At 43.3% G+C, this 18,304-nt stretch overlaps 1 protein-coding gene across 1 annotated transcript in view; it reads left to right on the top strand.

Annotated features, from left to right (window-relative positions):
* syne1a (spectrin repeat containing, nuclear envelope 1a) overlaps positions 1-18,304 on the top strand; it is a gene marked incomplete at its 5' end in the record, with an annotated part of 121,654 nt that overhangs the window by 33,572 nt on the left and 69,778 nt on the right. The window contains 19 exons of the mRNA XM_080490831.1: positions 87-266; positions 391-544; positions 1,476-1,634; positions 2,299-2,481; positions 2,583-2,684; positions 3,211-3,414; positions 3,905-4,112; positions 4,745-4,857; positions 5,080-5,285; positions 5,396-5,557; positions 5,655-5,934; positions 6,186-6,358; positions 7,441-7,750; positions 7,868-8,032; positions 9,407-9,766; positions 11,201-11,337; positions 14,716-14,893; positions 17,335-17,517; positions 17,835-17,978. Of these exons, the coding sequence (XP_080346957.1) occupies positions 87-266; positions 391-544; positions 1,476-1,634; positions 2,299-2,481; positions 2,583-2,684; positions 3,211-3,414; positions 3,905-4,112; positions 4,745-4,857; positions 5,080-5,285; positions 5,396-5,557; positions 5,655-5,934; positions 6,186-6,358; positions 7,441-7,750; positions 7,868-8,032; positions 9,407-9,766; positions 11,201-11,337; positions 14,716-14,893; positions 17,335-17,517; positions 17,835-17,978 (3,601 nt within the window). The remainder of the gene's footprint in view (positions 1-86; positions 267-390; positions 545-1,475; positions 1,635-2,298; positions 2,482-2,582; positions 2,685-3,210; positions 3,415-3,904; positions 4,113-4,744; positions 4,858-5,079; positions 5,286-5,395; positions 5,558-5,654; positions 5,935-6,185; positions 6,359-7,440; positions 7,751-7,867; positions 8,033-9,406; positions 9,767-11,200; positions 11,338-14,715; positions 14,894-17,334; positions 17,518-17,834; positions 17,979-18,304) is intronic.

Here is an 18,304-nt window from a genome sequence, read left to right as displayed (position 1 = left end):
CAAATGATCTCCTAAAAAATGAGATGTATTATGTTGGAATCAGGCTGTTAATCCCCATTGTTTTCCTCTGCATCTATTTCTCCCAGGCTGCGTTTCTTTGTCCAGCTGGAGGATGAGCTGCAGTCCCTGCAGCACTCCCAGTGCTGGTTAGAAGAGAAAGGAACCCAGCTGGCCCAGAGAGACAGCGAGCTGGCGGGGGAAGCTCTGAGGGAGGTAGCACTGGTGAAGACAGCCTGGGAGAATGTCAGGACTCTGATCACCAATTGGTAAAGACTGGAAAAAAATAGAAACTTCTTCCCAATTAAATTTCTTGCTGCTGGTCATTCGATAACTAGTGCTGCCTTTAAGTCAGGGCATTTCTATTTTGTGTTTCCTATTGTACACATGCAGCCAGGAACAGAGCGGAATCGTGGTCGAGCTTCTCCGCCAGTTTCACCACTTAAAGTCCCTCCTCATCGCAGCTATAGAGAACGCTCAGGCTGTCGCTCACAATCTACCTGACCACAACCATAACGCTCAGGAGGCTAAAAGGACTTTGACACGGGTCAGTGCTTCTTTTTTTCACTTGGAATTGATCAATATTGTTCTTTCACTCTCAGATGAGGTATAATGCAGACAGTATATCAGCATTATGACAGTAGTCTATGTTGTCCCTGTCTTTGTAATAGATTTCTATTAACACAGTTAAGTCGAGTGTATTGAGGATGCCTGGAGCGCATGGTGTTGTAGTGGTTAGCGTTTTCCAATCACAGCAAGAGTAGCCTTGGTTTGAATCCAGTCTGTGAAGCCTTTCTTTTTGGAGATTGCGTGTACATGCATGGATTTTCTCCTACGATCCAAAAATATGCATTTAAGCTTATTTGATGGCTCCAAATTACCCCTAGATGTGAATGTGAATATGTGTGACTGTGTGTTTCTCCGTTTGTATTTGATGGATGGATGGATGGATGGATGGATGGATGCTAAGGGGCTGTAGGTTTTATGCATATTGAGCCATTTTGATGTGGAGACTCTTGATTGAACAGAGCATCACTACCTGTTTTTTTATTTTTATTTTGCTCTGATAAGCCAACCTATCTAATATGAAAAAGGTCTATTAGTGCTTGTAACATGTCATTTTAACATATGTCCAACATCTCTAAATCACATTGATGAAGGAGATTTGTTGCTCTCTTGTATGTATATCAATGTATATCAGAATATCGTTCAAGTCGTGTCGTTTAAAAAAGAAAATGTTTTCAGCTTGATCATGCACGTTTTCTGATAGATATCAAAATTTGTGAACCCATCAAAAGTTACAGCTTTTACTGAGTGGCAACAAATGAGGAGGTACATTATTTTCCATGCATATCATTCGGTGGGTAAAAATTTCACCCAGCACTGAACTCTCTTTTCTCCCTTCCAATGTGTAGTACATTTCTCCATCTAGTGGTGGCCTGTTGTCACTCCTCCTGCTCTGTTTTCTGTTTGTGCAGCATGAGACTGTTCAAGCTGAACTTACAAACAAACAGGATGACATGGACCAGCTCATCAGCACGGCTGAGGACCTACAGAGAGAGCTGGAGAAGATCCCCAATTCTGATATGTGCTCCATCCAGAAAGACATGGAGACACTGAGGGACCAGTGGCTGGAGGTGAATGCTACCAGCTGTGTTATACCCCCGATTTAGCACATTTGTATTCACAAAGACAGAAATCCCTCTTCAAGGGGTTGCATGATAAATTTGAATCTGGGATATGTCAGTGTAACTTGTTGTGAAGTGATTATTGTATGATTTTTGTGAAGTATACAGAATATCATGAATTTCATTCATCAATTACATAAAATAAATCCTAAGTACTGTTTTAACCTAAGGTGAAGTATGATAATGAGCATGATTATTATGAAGATGCTGGTTATTTACTGTTGTTGAGAGGGGAAAAAACAATTAACGCATCAACTGTCCAGCCCTGCCAAACACGCACACATCTGCCATTTTAATGATATTCATTTACTTTGTTTTTATATTAAATTTTTTCCTTCTATTAGAATTAAAATGTCTGCTCAGCTGTGACAAATGAGACCTAAAGATAAACAAGTCTAGACAGGTTATCTGCCTTTCTCTTTCTCCCTCACTTCTCACTCCCACATCTGTCAAACTAATTAAGCCAAGATTTTCGTCTGTCTCCCAGTAAAGCACAACACTGCTTGTTAGAGAGTGAAAGCTAAACACAAAGGAGGGCGACGCGCTCCTCCCATGTTGATTTTGATGTTTTCTCTTCCACACTCAGACATACTGCTGGTCTCTGTTCTTTCAGGTCTCTGAAAAAATACGGACCAATGCAGAGAGGCTCGGTTACTGTGTGTCTCTCTGGGATGACCTCAAAGCCATGGAACAGGACATCAATCAATGGACCGCCACCTCCATCGCTGATCTCACCGACAGCGTCGCCACTCTTAACGACAAAGAGAAGACAGAGGCCCATCTGGCTACCTTTCAGGTCAGAGCTCACTGGACCTTCAGCATCAGTGAGTCCATTAATGATGATTTGAGTGTAATGTTCAGTGATCTGATGGGTTTTACGGCACTGTGATTCCACAGGCCGAGGTTGAAAAGAAGGAGCAGGGTCTGGATGTCCTGCAGGAGAGAGTAACAGAGCTGAAGGAACAAGCCAGACTGCAGGAGACGCCATTACAAATGCAGGTGAATGTGGAGAAAAGGGACATACGAGAAAAAACCAACAACATTGCTAATGTTAGTGATGAAACTTTGACAAATTCTGTTTGGTTTAAAAACAAAGCTCACAAATCTCCATGTCATTATTTCCAATTTATTTCATATAAAATTTGTAACTTTTTACCAAAACTAAAAAAAATACAATGTCTATTATATGTTTTATTTAATTCTCAACATATGTTTTATTGGTTTGATATTAGATGGAAATCACTTTTATTATGTAGACAAATACGTGGTGAAGCTGCATATTAGAACTTACGTCACACCAAAAAGATCCCAGTTAGATTCATGTTCGAGGGATTTACTGTGTGGAGTTTGCATGTTCTAATTGTGTGTTTTGCTATCTGGGATCCTCCCATATTTCGAATTATGTGCTTGAGGTTGGGATTTTTGACTGACACACAGAGAAAGAGACAGAGACCGATACCAGACTAATGACCTGTCCAGGTTTTACTCTTTCTTTTCACCTGCTAATAAAACTATTTTTATTCAGGTCCTGGAGTCAGAGCTGAGGAAGAAAATGGCCCATGCGCAAGAAGTGTTCAATCAGGCCAAACACACTCTGACCTACTTCAGCTTCCAGAAGCAGCGGCTGGAGGACCTCATGTCCCAGATGTCTGAGCGACTGGAGACAGTTGAGGGTTCCTTATCGGATCTTACCGAAGCTACTTCACCAGAAGATATTGGTACAGTTAAGGTATGATACCAACATTTTCTTTCATATGGTAGTTTGAGAACTCTACAGTATTTATTGTTTGGCAACAGATAACCATACATTCATTTTGTTTTTCATATTTTTTTTCTCAGTAAATTATCACAACTTCTAATGATGCAGGGAAGCCCACAGTGTTGTTTGTTGTCATATAAATCCAAGCTTCTGAATGTTAATAATTTAAAGAGATATATTACTAGGAGAATGTGTTTCACCTGGTGATCACATGCTATCCTAAATCCTTATAAAAATGCATGTTCTGTCCTTTATACGTCATTGAAAAATCAGATGTCAGGTACATGAACAGAAGGGAATCATCTGAGCTGCCAGAGACTCCATGATGCCCTGCACCATACACAGATATAGAGATACACTGTAGATAAAGTGGCATCTGTATTGTTCCACCTGCCAGTGGCTATGTTATTAAACATGCTAAGGTCCTTGCTGTTTATAACTGAGTGCGGTCGATTTACAGGACCTTCAGAGTGTTGTGCATCAGCAGAGAGCAGACATGGACTCGGCTCGAGACGCCCTGACGGCCCTGTGCAGGTCTCATCCCTCTCAGGAGCTGTCACACCTCTCCTCTGATCTCACTTCCATTGCGAAGCGGACTGAGGCTATCGCCCAACGCTGTGCCAAGACCAGAGGCAGCCTGCAGGATGGGCTACAGCTCCACTTCAATGGTAAAGGATTTGACTCATTGCTTTTGTTTTGCAGAGTTCAGTAGTCGATTGTTTGTGTGGTTACGTTCTTATTACTAATAACTGCATTGACTGATTTTTCAACAACAGTTAGTTGCAGCAATCACTGATCAACCACTGAGGAGAAATCAGGATTTTATGAGCCCTAAAGTGTCGTAATCACCCAGTCAAACATGCATTATTACACAAAGCTTTCTCATTTGTCCGCATTAGTAGTGCAACAGATTTGGGGTTGATTATCCTCCATTTTTCCCCTGAGCACATTCAATCCGCCCACCACGGCCGACACTCCATTCACACACGTTGCCAGGTACAGCGACACACTGCTACGACACACACCTGTGCCTCGGAGAATAATGTCGCTCTCGTTACATCTGCTCTCGAGGGAGGCATTTCTGATCTTGTTGCCAGGGCAACCTTGCACTGCATGGCATGGACACGCCCACACTTCCCATCTGCCTCAGCGCAGCGCCTCTGTTCACTCCGGTCTTTCATTTTTCCTTCACTTAAAAAATATTTTTCGCATTTATTTGTCACATGTCACTTCTCCTTGCTTTGTCATTGTGCATTTGTTGTATTTAACATATCTGTTTTCACCTATTTTGTCAAAACAGAGCTGGTCCAAGACTTCAAGTCAATGCTTACGGATCTGAAGTTGGATCTGAAAGACTGCTCTAACCAATCAGGAGATCTTGCTGTTCTCAAAGCCAAGTTACAAAGACTAAAGGTAATGTTGAATTTTCTCCTGTGATGCTGTGATGAGGGATCCACCTACTCAGATCTCATTTTTACTTGTTGATTTATACAAGCTTCTCAGAATCTCTTAAATGGTTTGTAGTGAAAAAGCATGATATGTAAACCTGAGGGTGGTAGACCTTTATTTCTGTCATTCAGCATTTACATAGCAGTTTTTTTTTCCAGCATAATAGATTTCTTTCTGCTTCCACAGTTGTTAGTGGAGGGAACATCAGAAGGTGAGGAACATCTCACTCAGATTTGTGAGGAGGCCCAGAGGCTCCTGCTCCACCTGCCTAAAGCTGGAGCTTCACAGGTCCAAGAAAATCTGTCTTCTTGTCAGAGAGAGTGGAAAAACTATCTGAAGAACTGTTCCCAAACCCAACAAGACTTACAGGAGAGTGTCGGGCTTCTGAAAAAGTAAGTCAGAACATTTAATATTTAACATTAATGCCATAAAATGTTTATGAAATAGGAAAAATGCATTGTTTCTCTTCTTCTCTCCTCTCACTTCCCTTCGCCTTCTGTAGCTTTGATGACTGTGTCAACGATATTAGAGACTGGCTGAAGCAGATGGATCTCAGCCTCAAGAGCGAGCCTGTTCTTGGGGCTGAGAGCCAGCAAGGCACCCCAGACTCCACGGAAGAGCTGGAGAAGATGGAAAACCTCCATAAGGACCTGATAGCACGAAGGTCTGTGTACCCGAGTGTCTACGTCCATATGACAGACATGCAATGGTGTCAGCTGGCGAATATTCTGAACAATATTTATTTATTTTTTTTTTCAAAGGGAATCCATTGAGCATCTTTGTCAGGAGGCACAGGCTCTGTCTGAAGCAGGCCGGGGGTCAGGAGGCGAGGTCAGAGTGACGGGCCAGCTCCAGATGGAGCACCAAGCCCTGCTGAAGGCAGCCAGGGAGAGGCTGCGAGGCTGCCAGGAGAGCCGGGCCTTTGGAGACACCCTCCAGGGAGTTTGGGCCTGGCTGGAAGAGATCCAAGAGCGACTGGGTACAGTAGACAGCACGATGGGGACCAAAGAGCAGTTAGAGCAGAGGCTGGAGACTGTGCAGGTGAGAGCTATGACTGAAATTTCAGTTAAATATTACTGATGCAGAAATAGCTAAAGGGATTGTTGTTAAAGTTATCCTTGTGCATGTGCAAACCTTATTGATGCACTTTTTATTTAACCATTGTACTTTATTCATCCATGCAGTGTATAGTTGTTTCATTGAACACAAGAGGGAGCTCTCTGCTTTAGTTTGTCATCCTGATTCCTGACATCTTAATCCAGGTTGACTGAGACCTTGCTCTGTTTCCGCAGGACATCCTGCTTCTGAAGGGAGAGGGGGAGGTCAAGTTGAATATGGCGATGGGCAAGGGTGAGTTGGCTTTGCGCAGCTACGGAGCCGCCGGTCAGGACATGGTCCGCTCTCAGATCCAGGAAGTGGAAGACGCCTGGGCCACACTGCTTGTGACTGCTATGAGCTGCCACAGGTAGAGTCATACCTCTTAAACCACCTTCTATACATGCACCTTTTGGATTTCCAACAGGGTAAAATGAATAACCTCAATTCAGAAAAACTTATGTCGGATTTATCTAAATTGTTCTCCTGTCACAAACTGTGCAACTGAGCCATGCCGTCTGTATAGCAATTTCTTTTAACCCTTCTTGATTTTTGCTTTTTAATGTGCCATTAAAGCATTTACCCACAGACACTTTAGAGGCCATTTATGTGTTTGCCAAAAACTCCTCTCTCTTGGGAACAGTTTTTTTTTCTCATCATGATAGATTCATGTGTCAATGCTAATAATTACCATCAGGTTAAATACATAATGAGAAGTATTTGTCTCATTCTCTAGCTCTGATTGATGTGTATTAGTGCATGCTCCTCTATGAGTGTGTGTGTGCATGCATTCACATGCGTCTGTTTGTGTGTGTGTGTGCATTTAATTGAGCAATTATAGCCCCTCCTAGAAAAAAACCCTGATCTCATTAGGGACTAAATGGTGGATGGCAAACAGTGGGTCACACATGGCGTGTGTTTGCGTTTTAAGAGGGAAGGGATAACAGGAGGCGAGGGGTAGTAGGTGATATTGAGGTGCATGTGTGTGTGGATTTTGGCGTTATTTGTGCAGGCAGGGGTAACAGATGGCAAGGAAAATTATGGATCTGTATCGGTGTCCATGTGTGTTTAAACCTTCCATCGAGGGGGATATAGGCACTACACAAGAATGTTTTCTTTCCATTTTGACAGAATCTAAAACACGCTATAACTGTCAAAGATAGCTAAAAGTTGTGCATTGAAAGTTATATATTCAGATTTTATCAGCCAAGGTCCTTGTCACCACTATATAAACAGTATTTTTGTGTTGAATACATATTTGTCCATTGCACAAAGATATGAACTCAAAAATAACTGATCAAACGACTGATATTGTCATATTTGTTGTCATAGATTTGTCTTTTAAGTTTAGAAATAGTTATTTTCCCACATTTCAGATATTATACCTATCATTTCCATTTAAACAAATCAAGCAATTCCTTTACATCCATGTCACACATTCCTTCTTTCCAGTCGATTAGAGTGGACTGTGTCACAATGGGGTGGATACCTGGAGAGTGCTGCCCAGCTACGGTGTTGGATGGAAGCTGTAGAGCGGGAGGTGTGCGCCCCTCTCACACCGCAGCCAGGACCCCGAGAGAAGGCCTCCCAGCTGGAGAGGCTTAGAGCCCTGCTGGCTGACCTGGAGGACCACCAGATGGCACTGTCCAGCCTGGAAGAGAAAGCCAGGGAACTGTTTAAGAAGACCGGTGATGCCAGCTTTAACCATGGAGCTCGCACCCAACTGCAGGTGCAGTTTGACGACCTCACAGCTTTGGTGGAGGTATGAATAGTTCACTTGAATGTACATAATAGAAGACATTTAATCTGTTCAGCTTTTTGAGTAATTGTAGCTTCTAAAGTGTGAACAGCAGTGTTTTTTTTTGTCTTCATTCTGCAGGAGAGAGTACGTCTGGCACAGGCGGTGGTGTTAGAACATCAGGAGTACCTGGAGGCTGTGAGGGAGCTGACTGACTGGCTGATGACAGCAGGAGAGGAGCTACAACATTGGTCTGACACGTCAGGGGACTCCACTGCCATTAAAAAGAAACTGTCAGAAGTGAGGGTAAGGAAGAGTGATACAAACACACAGAAAGACCACAGCTTCTGTTGAGTATCTTTATTATAAATAAATTAGCGCATTGTTTGCTTATGGCTTGGTCTAACTAGTATAAAATATTCAATAACAGCATAACCTTTCAGCTGTTGAGTTGACACACAGTAATCACTTTACCAGCAAAACAATCCACCATCTATCTTTGTGCACTCAAATTTGAATTCGAACGCGATTGTATCACCTTGTTTTAACACTACAAATAATGTGAGAATGCTTTTTCACACAGTCCAATTAACAGTATTTCTAGAGCTTTCTGTCACTCTTATAGCGTTCATCAGCACGTGAGTTACAGTTTGAAATGTAGATGTGATGAGATGTCGGACGATTTTAACTAAAACTCATGCAAAAGGCAAGAAAAACTTCATTTGATGCACCATGATAGAATATAAAAACTGTAAAACTTCATGGAAGAAACACAACCTTGACTGTAAGCCATGAGGAGCGTTCTTGAAAGTTTCTCATTTTTGAGTCTGCCCTCAATTTAGAGATGTTGTGCATGCCTTCTTTTCTTGCATGCAGATAACCGGTTACAGAATTATCAGAACCCATCTCATCTAAATGGGCTCTCGCTATGAGGGGAAAGTAAATTACGCTGGGAATTGGAATTGGTTCTCAATGTGTTCCCATATCAGAGTCAAATATCTCAATCTGCTCGAAACACTTTACTACCAATTTACTGGATTGTTATTGTGTGAAAAGGTAGAAGGCAGGAGCAGAGGAATTAATGTCTACGCCTTTCCCAGTTCAATAACCCTATACTTACAGTAGAGAGGGAATGAGGAGAAAATGATTTGCATTTAAATTTTACACCTGGGCTCCAATTATCACATTATAAATGGATATTTGCGGAGGCATGATGTGAAGCACTTCAGTACAAGAGAAGATAGAAATCCTTGTTTACGTAAGCTAATGTTCTTTTTCAATTTCATTCATCGTCTCAAGGTTAATGCTCATATCCATCCTCGTGTGCGCACTAAAATGATCAGACACTGTTTTTCCCCTCTTTTTTTAATCCCTGTATCAGCTCACTGTTATCGAGCCACACTCAAGTGTTTGCCTTTCACATCGTCTGTGATACTTTCTCATCATGAAGGAGGGGGTTAGAAATGAGGGGGATGGTAAAACAAATTTGAGAAAATTACTGAAGAAAAATGCTGGACATCAGAAGCATTTGTACACAGACAGAATCAAAGACTTGGAGATAAACAAAGGAAGTGATGTAGCAGGAGCCATAAAGGACTATACAGCGAGCTTTAAATAGAAACGGTTGCACAATCGGAGGTTGCAGTTTCCGTAGCAACTTTGTCTTCTCCATCTCTTCAGGAGCGGGTGGAGTGTCGACTCCTAGAGGGCCGAGACCGCCTCAGCAGGGTACGTCGAAGCGCCGCGTCCACGGCAGAGCACACGGCGGCGGGGGGCTGTGAGGCCATGGACCGACAGCTGGGGGCGCTGTCACATGCTCTGGAGCAGTGGGAGGGGGCTGCCCTGAGGGCCAGGGACGGCCTGGAGGGGGCCCTGGCCGCTGCCACAGCTTCAGAAGAGGAATATGACCGTCTGACCGCCCGACTGGAGGACGAGTTGAAGGAGTTTGATGGACAGCTGAGGGGGTGGAGCCAGGAACTGATTAAAGCTGAGGGGCGGAGCAATGGCGAGGAAGCAGTAGAAGGATGGCAGCTGGCAAAGGTAACATGAAATTTAAATATGACAACACAATGCCTTCTTCACTGTTTATCTTTTCTAAACAGTTTTTATATAATAAATAAAACTTTGTGGGCTTTGTGAAAGCTGACAGTGGTTACTGCGCTATAAAAGAAAGTGATTAGCATTGTTTAATGCAAAGTACCCACAGACACACACACACATGTACACACACAGCGTGCAGACATACATCCTCTGCATTCAGCGCTGCCTGTCAGTAATTATCCATTCTATTTGTAAATCCTAAAAACAGATTAGTTGGTAAATCAGCTTTACTGGAATGACGGGGGAGTGACAGCCACAATCCCATCAGTTTCCCTGTTTTTCTGCTCATTATGTCGTCCCTGTTGTCCCCTCTACTCCTCCTTCCTTTGTTTTTCAATACCATTATTTTTCACTATCTCGCCCTGCCAAGCATTTTCTTATTTTCTTTCCCTTCCTCTTGCCTGTACTCTTCTCTGAGTTAGTTGAAGTGAGAGGTCTTTTTGGCGGCAGGGGTTATTTCTTAGAAGCAGTTGCTCCTCACCTCCCATGCTGCCCTCTTTCTAACCTCCGCAGGATGTTTACAGTGTGACAGTGTCTCTGTTGTCAAGGCTTTGCCAGCACGTACGACCTCACACTCCTCCACAGGCTTCTTCGGCCATGCCTTTCTCCATTTTTCTTTTTTTCTCTATTTGGGGGGCTGTCAAACAGCAGAGGAGGAGTCTTTACCCTCCTCCGCTTTCTGTCTCTCCTCCTCCAGCCTGTTTCCTGTGTCCAGCCTTGTTTTCATTGCGCGCTTGTTGGTGCGCATTTGAACCAGTTCTTGCATCTGCGCGGGGCTGACAGCTGAATTCCACCGGGAGAGAGCGTGAGAGAGTGAGAGGGAGGAAAAAATGTGTGAGAGGCAATAAGTGTAAGGAGAGGGAGGGAGGAGAAGGGAGAGAAAGTAGTAAAACGAGAGGAGGAAGGAGGGAGGGAAGGAGAAGCGGGAGAAGGGAGCAGTGAGTCCACAAGAGCAGAGAGGGAGGGTTGTTCAATCTTCATACGTCAGAAAGCGAGCCAGTGAGAAAGAGACGGAGCTTGTACATATTTCATGGGACAGGATTTCATGACTGTGTGAGTGCAGAATGTGAGGCACGCCGAGGCGAGCAGGAGACCGTTATCCACAGCTCCTTCCTGCCGCTCTCCTCGAAGAACAGAAATGCTATTGTACAGGCAACACTGTGAGTATGTGTTGGAGCACGCGCCTGTGTGTGTGTGTGTGTGTGTGTGTGTGTTTGAGAAAAGCAAAAAGGAGTGAGCATGGGTGTGAATAGGAATGTGAAACCACTTATTGAAGGATGTCTTGTAGATCCGTTAGGTGCTCATCTCTCGTGACGCATGCATGCGCACACGCACACTCCCTGAGCCAGCTGGTGTCTGCTTTGCGTTGTTCAGGACATACTGGAGAGCTTGCAGAGCGCCGAGCCGATGGCAGAGAAGTTGAAAGGCCAGCTGAATGACCTGGTGCGGTACTCCAGAGACTTGGGCTCACAATCAGATCGGGTCACGGCGATCATCAAACAGCACAACAGGTGAGCGGAATTTTCTGCCTTAGTAAAGTGTGAGCGGCGGAGAGACAGTGTGTCAGTGTGTTCACATGAGCGTAAAATGAATCACTGATTGTTATTAGTGACAGCAATGATGCACTGCCACTGCTGTTCAGTGGGGTTCTACCATTTGGTAAATCTGCCATGTGAGAATTAACAGTTCAGCGTTTCCAACCACCATCCACATTTTTTTTAAACAAGGACAGTCCATAGCATCAGGAAGATGCATCACAAAGATGTTATGGACAAATAATTAGCATTTACTTGCTGAATCCTGTGTTTTGGGATAATTGCTTAAGCATGCAGTCTTCTGCTTTTGCTGTTAACTCCATGCTTGCCTTTTCTATTGTGCTCAGTGGTATTGCTCCCTGTTGATTAGTGCACGTTCCTAATACACCAACACCGCTGTGTTTCCTAATCTAAAAAGAAATCTAAGTCAACATTGATATTTGGATTGATGGATGGATTTAGTTTTTTGTTATTTATCATGAGAAAACACATTCTTATTTGTGATATGCAAATTGCTTACAGAAAGAATATACTGTAGACCTTCATTATTAGATTTGTTTGGGGTGTGTATGTCACACTGGAAATAAAAGATGATTTCAGGAGTTGCTAAACACAACAACAGCAGGAAGAAACAAGTTCTTTCCAAACATTTGCAGCACGTGCTAGTGCTCAGTTTTACAAGCTCTTTTGTGAGTGTGTACGTAGTTTGTGTGTGAGTGTTGGTGTGTGGATGTAGCAGTAGGTGCCAGTGGTTTGGTGTGTGTGTGTGTGTGTGTGTGTGTGTGTGTGTGTGTGTGTGTGTGTGTGTGTGTGTGTGTGTGTGTGTGTGTGTGTGTGTGTGTGTGTGTGTGTGTGTGTGTGTGTGTGTGTGTGTGTGTGTGTGTGTGTGGCAACGAGGCGAAGGTGAAAGGTGACTGAGAGCAACAGAGCCACCAGTTGCTAAGCGACATTCAACCGCCCTCTATAACATCCATTTGTTTGCGTTGGTTGTGTCCTTGTACGGTTTCATTTTTATGCAACATGGAGTGTAATTCCAGGCAAAATTAGATCATTTTGGAGGGGATTTCCTCCCACTCTGATACGTTGCCTGCTCTCGTCTTTTTTTACTAAGTTGTAATTGGCTCCTTTGAACCCACAAGTGGGCTCACGGTCACCGAGCACTTGTTTGTGAACTCACCATGAAATGCTTCTTCAAAAAAATAACATTGTAAACAGTAGCGCATGCAAGCATACTAACATGCCGATTCTATACACTATTCACCCCTGCAGTACTACAGATTATCTACTGGCTTTGCATGTGTGTGATATTGACTTTGCTGTGACAACATTCATTGGCAAAGGACCTGGGTAAATTTAATTTGTTAGAAACACTCCGGGTGGTAGTTGGCTTTGGCTGTTGATTGGCAAAAAGAGCACCTCTTCTCTCTTGCTTGGGTTTTCTGACTGTAATAGACTTGGCCTGTGCAGACTTTGCACCTGTCCTGCATGGAGCACTGCAGAAGGAGGCGTGACCTGGCAGAGTGAAGGAAAGAAAAAAGAGACTGAGGATGAGGAGGGAGTACCCCACCCCCCCATCTTAGTTTATGCCAGATTTTGTCTGTCACAGCAGAAAAAGTGCTTCTTCTACACCCGTGCAATCCCCACTGTGTTAGCCTTTCATGCCCTCATCACCACATCAAAACTCAAGGGTGTTTGTGTTCATATGTCTGGGCATCCATTAAATTGTGTGTTTGTGTGTGCTGAAGTGTGCAAGAACAGGGGGGGTTTGAGTGTGTGAGTGTGTGTGTGTGTGTGTATTTTTGTTTTGTTTTTTTCACGTCTCCCTTTGGACAGCAACTCTTGCTTAAACAGCTGTGCACCTTGTTTCCCTGCTGTCATCCTTTCCATCACCTCTTCTCCTTTAACCTTCACCTACTGTCTGCTGCGTGTGAGACGCAGAGATTCTTCTCGTGTGCTGCTCTTCACCCTCTGTGTTATCTACATTCAGCCATATGCACATTTTCTGGATAGTTTTTTACATTTTACTTTTTAGTTTCTTTATTGTTGAAGGAAATTAACTGCTGTTTCTTTTTTGTGACAATTCTGTGTCCAGTAAGTGCCAATGATTAAAGGTGTTGAATCTTTTATATCATGTGGGAAGTGTGAGTCCCACGTGAGAAGATTTACAAATGAGCCTGTGAATTTGCCTTTTTAGTAACTTGAATCGGCTTCCCGAGTATAACCGTGTGCTAGTTACCAATACAAGAGAATGTTAAAAGTTTTCAAATGATTGGTTTTGCACAGTTGACCAATATCAGCATTTATCAGTACAGGAGCCGATCCTGGCTCACTCCAGATGAAGGGAGGCTCCGCCCTTGACAGCTCACCATTCCATCACAGGGGAAACACAGAGAAACCGACAGTAACACACATTTAGGAGTCACCTTTGAATCTCAAATTCATGTTTTTTAATGTTGGATGAATGAAAGAGGAGTACTTGAAGAACGTTCTTTGATAGTAGTTAGTCAAATATTTTATAGGGCAACACAGGTGCTGGCAACATCCGGTTTCCTATGACGACCCAACCAGGTTTTTCCATTGATTTTGCATTTAATGAAAGACCTATATACATAAACACATTTGTTTTTATGCAAGATGATCAGTTTCATGAGTTTAATGAGACTTAATTTTAGGTATTAAGTCTCATTAAGGTATAGGTCTTCCATATGTCTTCTATATATTATCATGTGTTATATAGAATAGAATAGGCTGTATTTATTAATCAGGGAAAAGTCAAAACATAATAAACAGTAAAAATGCTTAACATAAGATCCAGTTAATTTGAGGTAAAGATAATAATAAACCTTTAATGTTCCAGATGAAAAAAACATACCTCACTAAAATCCAAATGTGACTGTGTCGCTTTCCCTCACACTCTGCCACATCTCCTTCATGTCACCTTTTTTCTCATAACATCAAGCTGTCATGCCTCGTTCCCTCTGTCTTGTCACCCCCGTGAACTCTTGCCCCAATCATATGTTGTTTCTCAGCCCCCTCCGCACAGTACCCCTCTACCACCATCCCCCCACTCTCTCCCGTTGCCCCAGCACTCATTCATTCCACTTCACCCACTTTGCCATCCCTCCACCTGCCCCTTTCTCATTCCTGCTCATCCCATTTCTGCTCGTCCTCCATATTGTCAGGTCAGTCTGTACAGTGTCTCGCTTCGCCTTTGTCTTTGTTTTGATGAACACGTGGACGACAGGCGGAACACTTTCTGTTTGTAGCTGCTTTCTTTCTTTGTTCATTTATCAAGGGAATTCAACCTGTGAACTCACTCTTAAATTGGCCTTTTTCTTCCTTGCCTGCGCACAGTCTCAGCCTCCGTGCTTCTAGGGAATGTCAAAATAAGGAGCGCTTGTTGGAGCAGAGGTTTCGTGCGGCACTGAGAGACTTCCAGCAGTGGTTGGTCAATGCCAAAATCAGCACCGCCAAGTGCTTCGATGTGCCACAGACGGTCACAGAGGCCTCCACCTCTTTGCAGAGGATCCAGGTAAGACATATGCATCATTTCTTTCAAGTCTCACTGTTGACAGCTAAAAGGACTCCTTGTGTTGTCAATATAATGGTGCCTGTAGTCACTTGCAGTGTTTATTGTGGTGATATTACATTACAGATGACGACGTTTCTAAGATGTTAACATTTTTTGGTTTAGATTGTTAAAATATTTCTGCTTTTACACATTATAGATTATAATTTCACTGTTAAAATTCAAAATACATTGCTTTTTTTGGACAGACAGAAATCAGGGACAGGCGATAGAACAGAAACAGAAATAAGCTATTTACATATATGGAGATGTTTCTAAATAAATAACGTATCCAGTTACTTGTATTTATATAATCATTCTCATTCCTGTGCTCATATCCAAGCACTGCCACCCAGGCTGGCTATTGAGTCTTTTTTTTGGGGGGGTGGCGGGCATTAACCAGCTCGCTAGACCAGTGACTCTTTGAGTCAGCAGTGGGTGATTGTTAAGAGACCATAATTTATGCACTTATATCAGCCAGTTTTTTTCGCAGCCTGGGGCAATTAAGTCAACAAGCCTCTCTTCGTCACAAAAGTCTTTTGACTCCTCTAAAAGCACAGCCGTGAATTACCATCAAAATCTAACACTAACTTTTTTACTAGTCATCGAGCGAAGTACAGATTGTTGCTGTCGTGAAATTGAAATAATGTAAAAGCTGAAGAATCAATCTGTTCGATGGGAGGTGACTGAAGGGGGAGAGACTGTATTAACATGTCGAGTGTCCTCTGGTGGGCTTGTTGAGTGATGGGACCTGGAGTATGCTGGATAAGCTGGAAAAAGGCACATAGCTAAAAGGGATAAGAGAAAGCTCAACCCAGCAGGGTCGCTCTGCCATTCTCCTCAAAATATCTCTGTATATGTCATTCCTCTCTGAGAAGTCAGTGTGTCTTTTTGTGAGTTCCTGGCATGTCTGGCAGGCTTTTCAGTGCACAGCAGGGCTCTAGCTCAGAGTCAGGTGGTTGTCTATTAAGGTAGACGTCCCCACATCCCGGCACTGGATGGTTAATTACCGCTCAGAAACCTGACCACCACCACAATGCATGAAGGAGCGGTTGTTTCGTTTGTGTGCTATTTTAGTAAAGCACTTACTTTTCCAGTCTTAAGATTTTGTCTCAGACAAAGTAATAGATAAGATCTTTATTTTATTTAATGATGGTTTCATATCATAGGAAAATAGGCACTTGTTAAAACTGTTAAAAATGTGAATGACATTACTTATAAAAGGTCCTCTCTCCTTTTTTTGAATTATAAGTTTTTGGGGTATCTGTGGGCCATGAAAGGTATTTCAGAGAATATAACTCCAAGAGCAGAGAGAGCAATACAGACGCAATCATGTTTTATTTATTATTGACTGGGTGAGGAATGTGGAACAATGTTTCCACATGGCTGACCTCCAGGAGGGCCGGCATGGGAGGGGCGGGGGCATCCATTGTGTCACGTGCCTAATTGGTGGTATACAGTTAACATTGGCAGAGTGAGAATGGTAGCGAGTGTGGCTGAGTGAATGAACACACAACAGAGAGAAGAAATAAAGAGGATGAGATATAAAGAGAAGAAAGAAAAACACTCGACTTTGAGTGCTTGTGTTTGCCTTGACTGTACCGTGTGTGTGTGTGTGTGTGTGTGTGTGTGTGTGTGTGTGTGTGTGTGTGTGTGTGTGTGTGTGTGTGTGTGTGTGTGTGTGTGTGTGTGTGTGTGTGAGGGGAGCCTGAACCTATAGTGTTTGTAAGTGATGTGTTACTGCACAGATGGTGGAGTGGTCCCTGCTGCGTTACTGTCATCAGCTCAGCTCTGAGGGAGGGTGTGTGTGCTGCATATGCGTGCGTGTCTTTGTGTGTGTGTGTGTGTGTGTGTGTGTGTGTGTGTGTGTGTGTGTGTGTGTGTGTGTGTGTGTGTGTGTGTGTGTGCGTGTGCGTGTGCGTGTGCGTGTGCGTGTGCGTGTGCGTGTGTGTGTGTCTGTACATTGTCAATGGGTGGGTGTGGAGACACCCCTGAAAGCCCACACTTTTCAGGCTCACTGACTTTCCTTCTCTGTGATCTTGGTCAGGCCTCTCTGTTGGTGCATAGAGAAATGGTAATGACCACCATAATTACTGCTCCTCATACTGTAAAGTCAGAATCTTTGACACACTGAAAGAAATATACTGGCCTTGCAGAGAACTTATATTTATCGACTTCATTTAAGGCTTTTTCTTTTTTTTTTTTCCAAATGTGTACTGGCCAAGACAAGCAACATTGTTATTGGTTACCATTCAGCCATCAGAAAAATCAACAAGAGGGACAACGAAGTTGGGAATTGTCACTCTGTACCCCCCCACTGTCACTTTCACACACATCCTCCCTTTGTGTGCGTTTCTCTGTTAAATAGTCACTGCTCCTTTGTCTTTGTCTGTGTATCCCCACAGGACTTCTTGAATGACAGGGAGAATGGCCAGGCCAGGCTGAGTACAGTAGGAGCCAGTGGGGAGCTGCTGATGGCTGTGGTGTCCAAAGACAGGGTGGAGGGGATCAAGGCCAAGGTGGTGAATGCGAGGGAAGACTGGAAGGGCCTGATGAGTAGCCTGCAATCACGAGAAGATGCACTGAAGGTCGGTCTGTGATTTCTGTTGTCAAGAAGCTGATTTCCTTCAAAGTGCTCACTTTGTGAATAGAAAACATACATTTTAGTAGTACAACATAATAAACCAAATCTCCCCTGTGTGTGTGTGTGACTATATAGACAGTATGATCATGTCTGCATAAATAATGCTTCAATTAAACTTAGTGTGAAATAGTCACCGAATACCACAATATACATTTATTTGTCTTCCTTTATCTTAGTTTATCATACTTAAGTGTGTCAGTTTGTGCTGAATCAGTCCGGGGACCTCTGCTGTGTTTTACCGTTCATTTGCCTTATTTCCAGAACCTGCAGTCCCAGATGTCAGAGTTCGAGGCCAGCGCAGAGCCCCTGCAGGAATGGCTGAACGGCACAGAGGTCAGAGTTCAGGAGAGCAGCGCTCGACTACACGACCTTCCAGCCAAGAAGCAGGAGCTCAGTAAACTTCAGGTATTGAGTCCATTGTTGTGATTCCCAAAAAGTCCATCGGCCAAATCTTTCTTTGAAAATCGCACGTGTGCGTTTGTTGATTTGCCCATGTGTTTCTGCCACTGTTTTAGCAACACACTCTTCAATACATCAGGACCTTTTAATACAACTGTAAGATTACATTTTGATATGCACTAGTTACGTTTCACATTTCCCCTTCAGGTTCTGTCATTGACGTTCACTCATTTCCTCTCTTCACTCAAGAAATTGTTGTCATTACACCAGAAATTGAATAGTAAGTAGTTTTTCCCAGGCCACTAAATAGCTCTCCATCAGATATAGATCCC

Source organism: Lipophrys pholis, assembly GCF_963383615.2.
Source record: "Lipophrys pholis genome assembly, chromosome: 21".
In the NCBI taxonomy this organism is placed as follows: Eukaryota; Metazoa; Chordata; class Actinopteri; order Blenniiformes; family Blenniidae; genus Lipophrys; species Lipophrys pholis.
The sequence above is the reverse complement of the archived record's forward strand: the minus strand, read 5'-3'. Positions and strand labels throughout refer to the sequence as shown.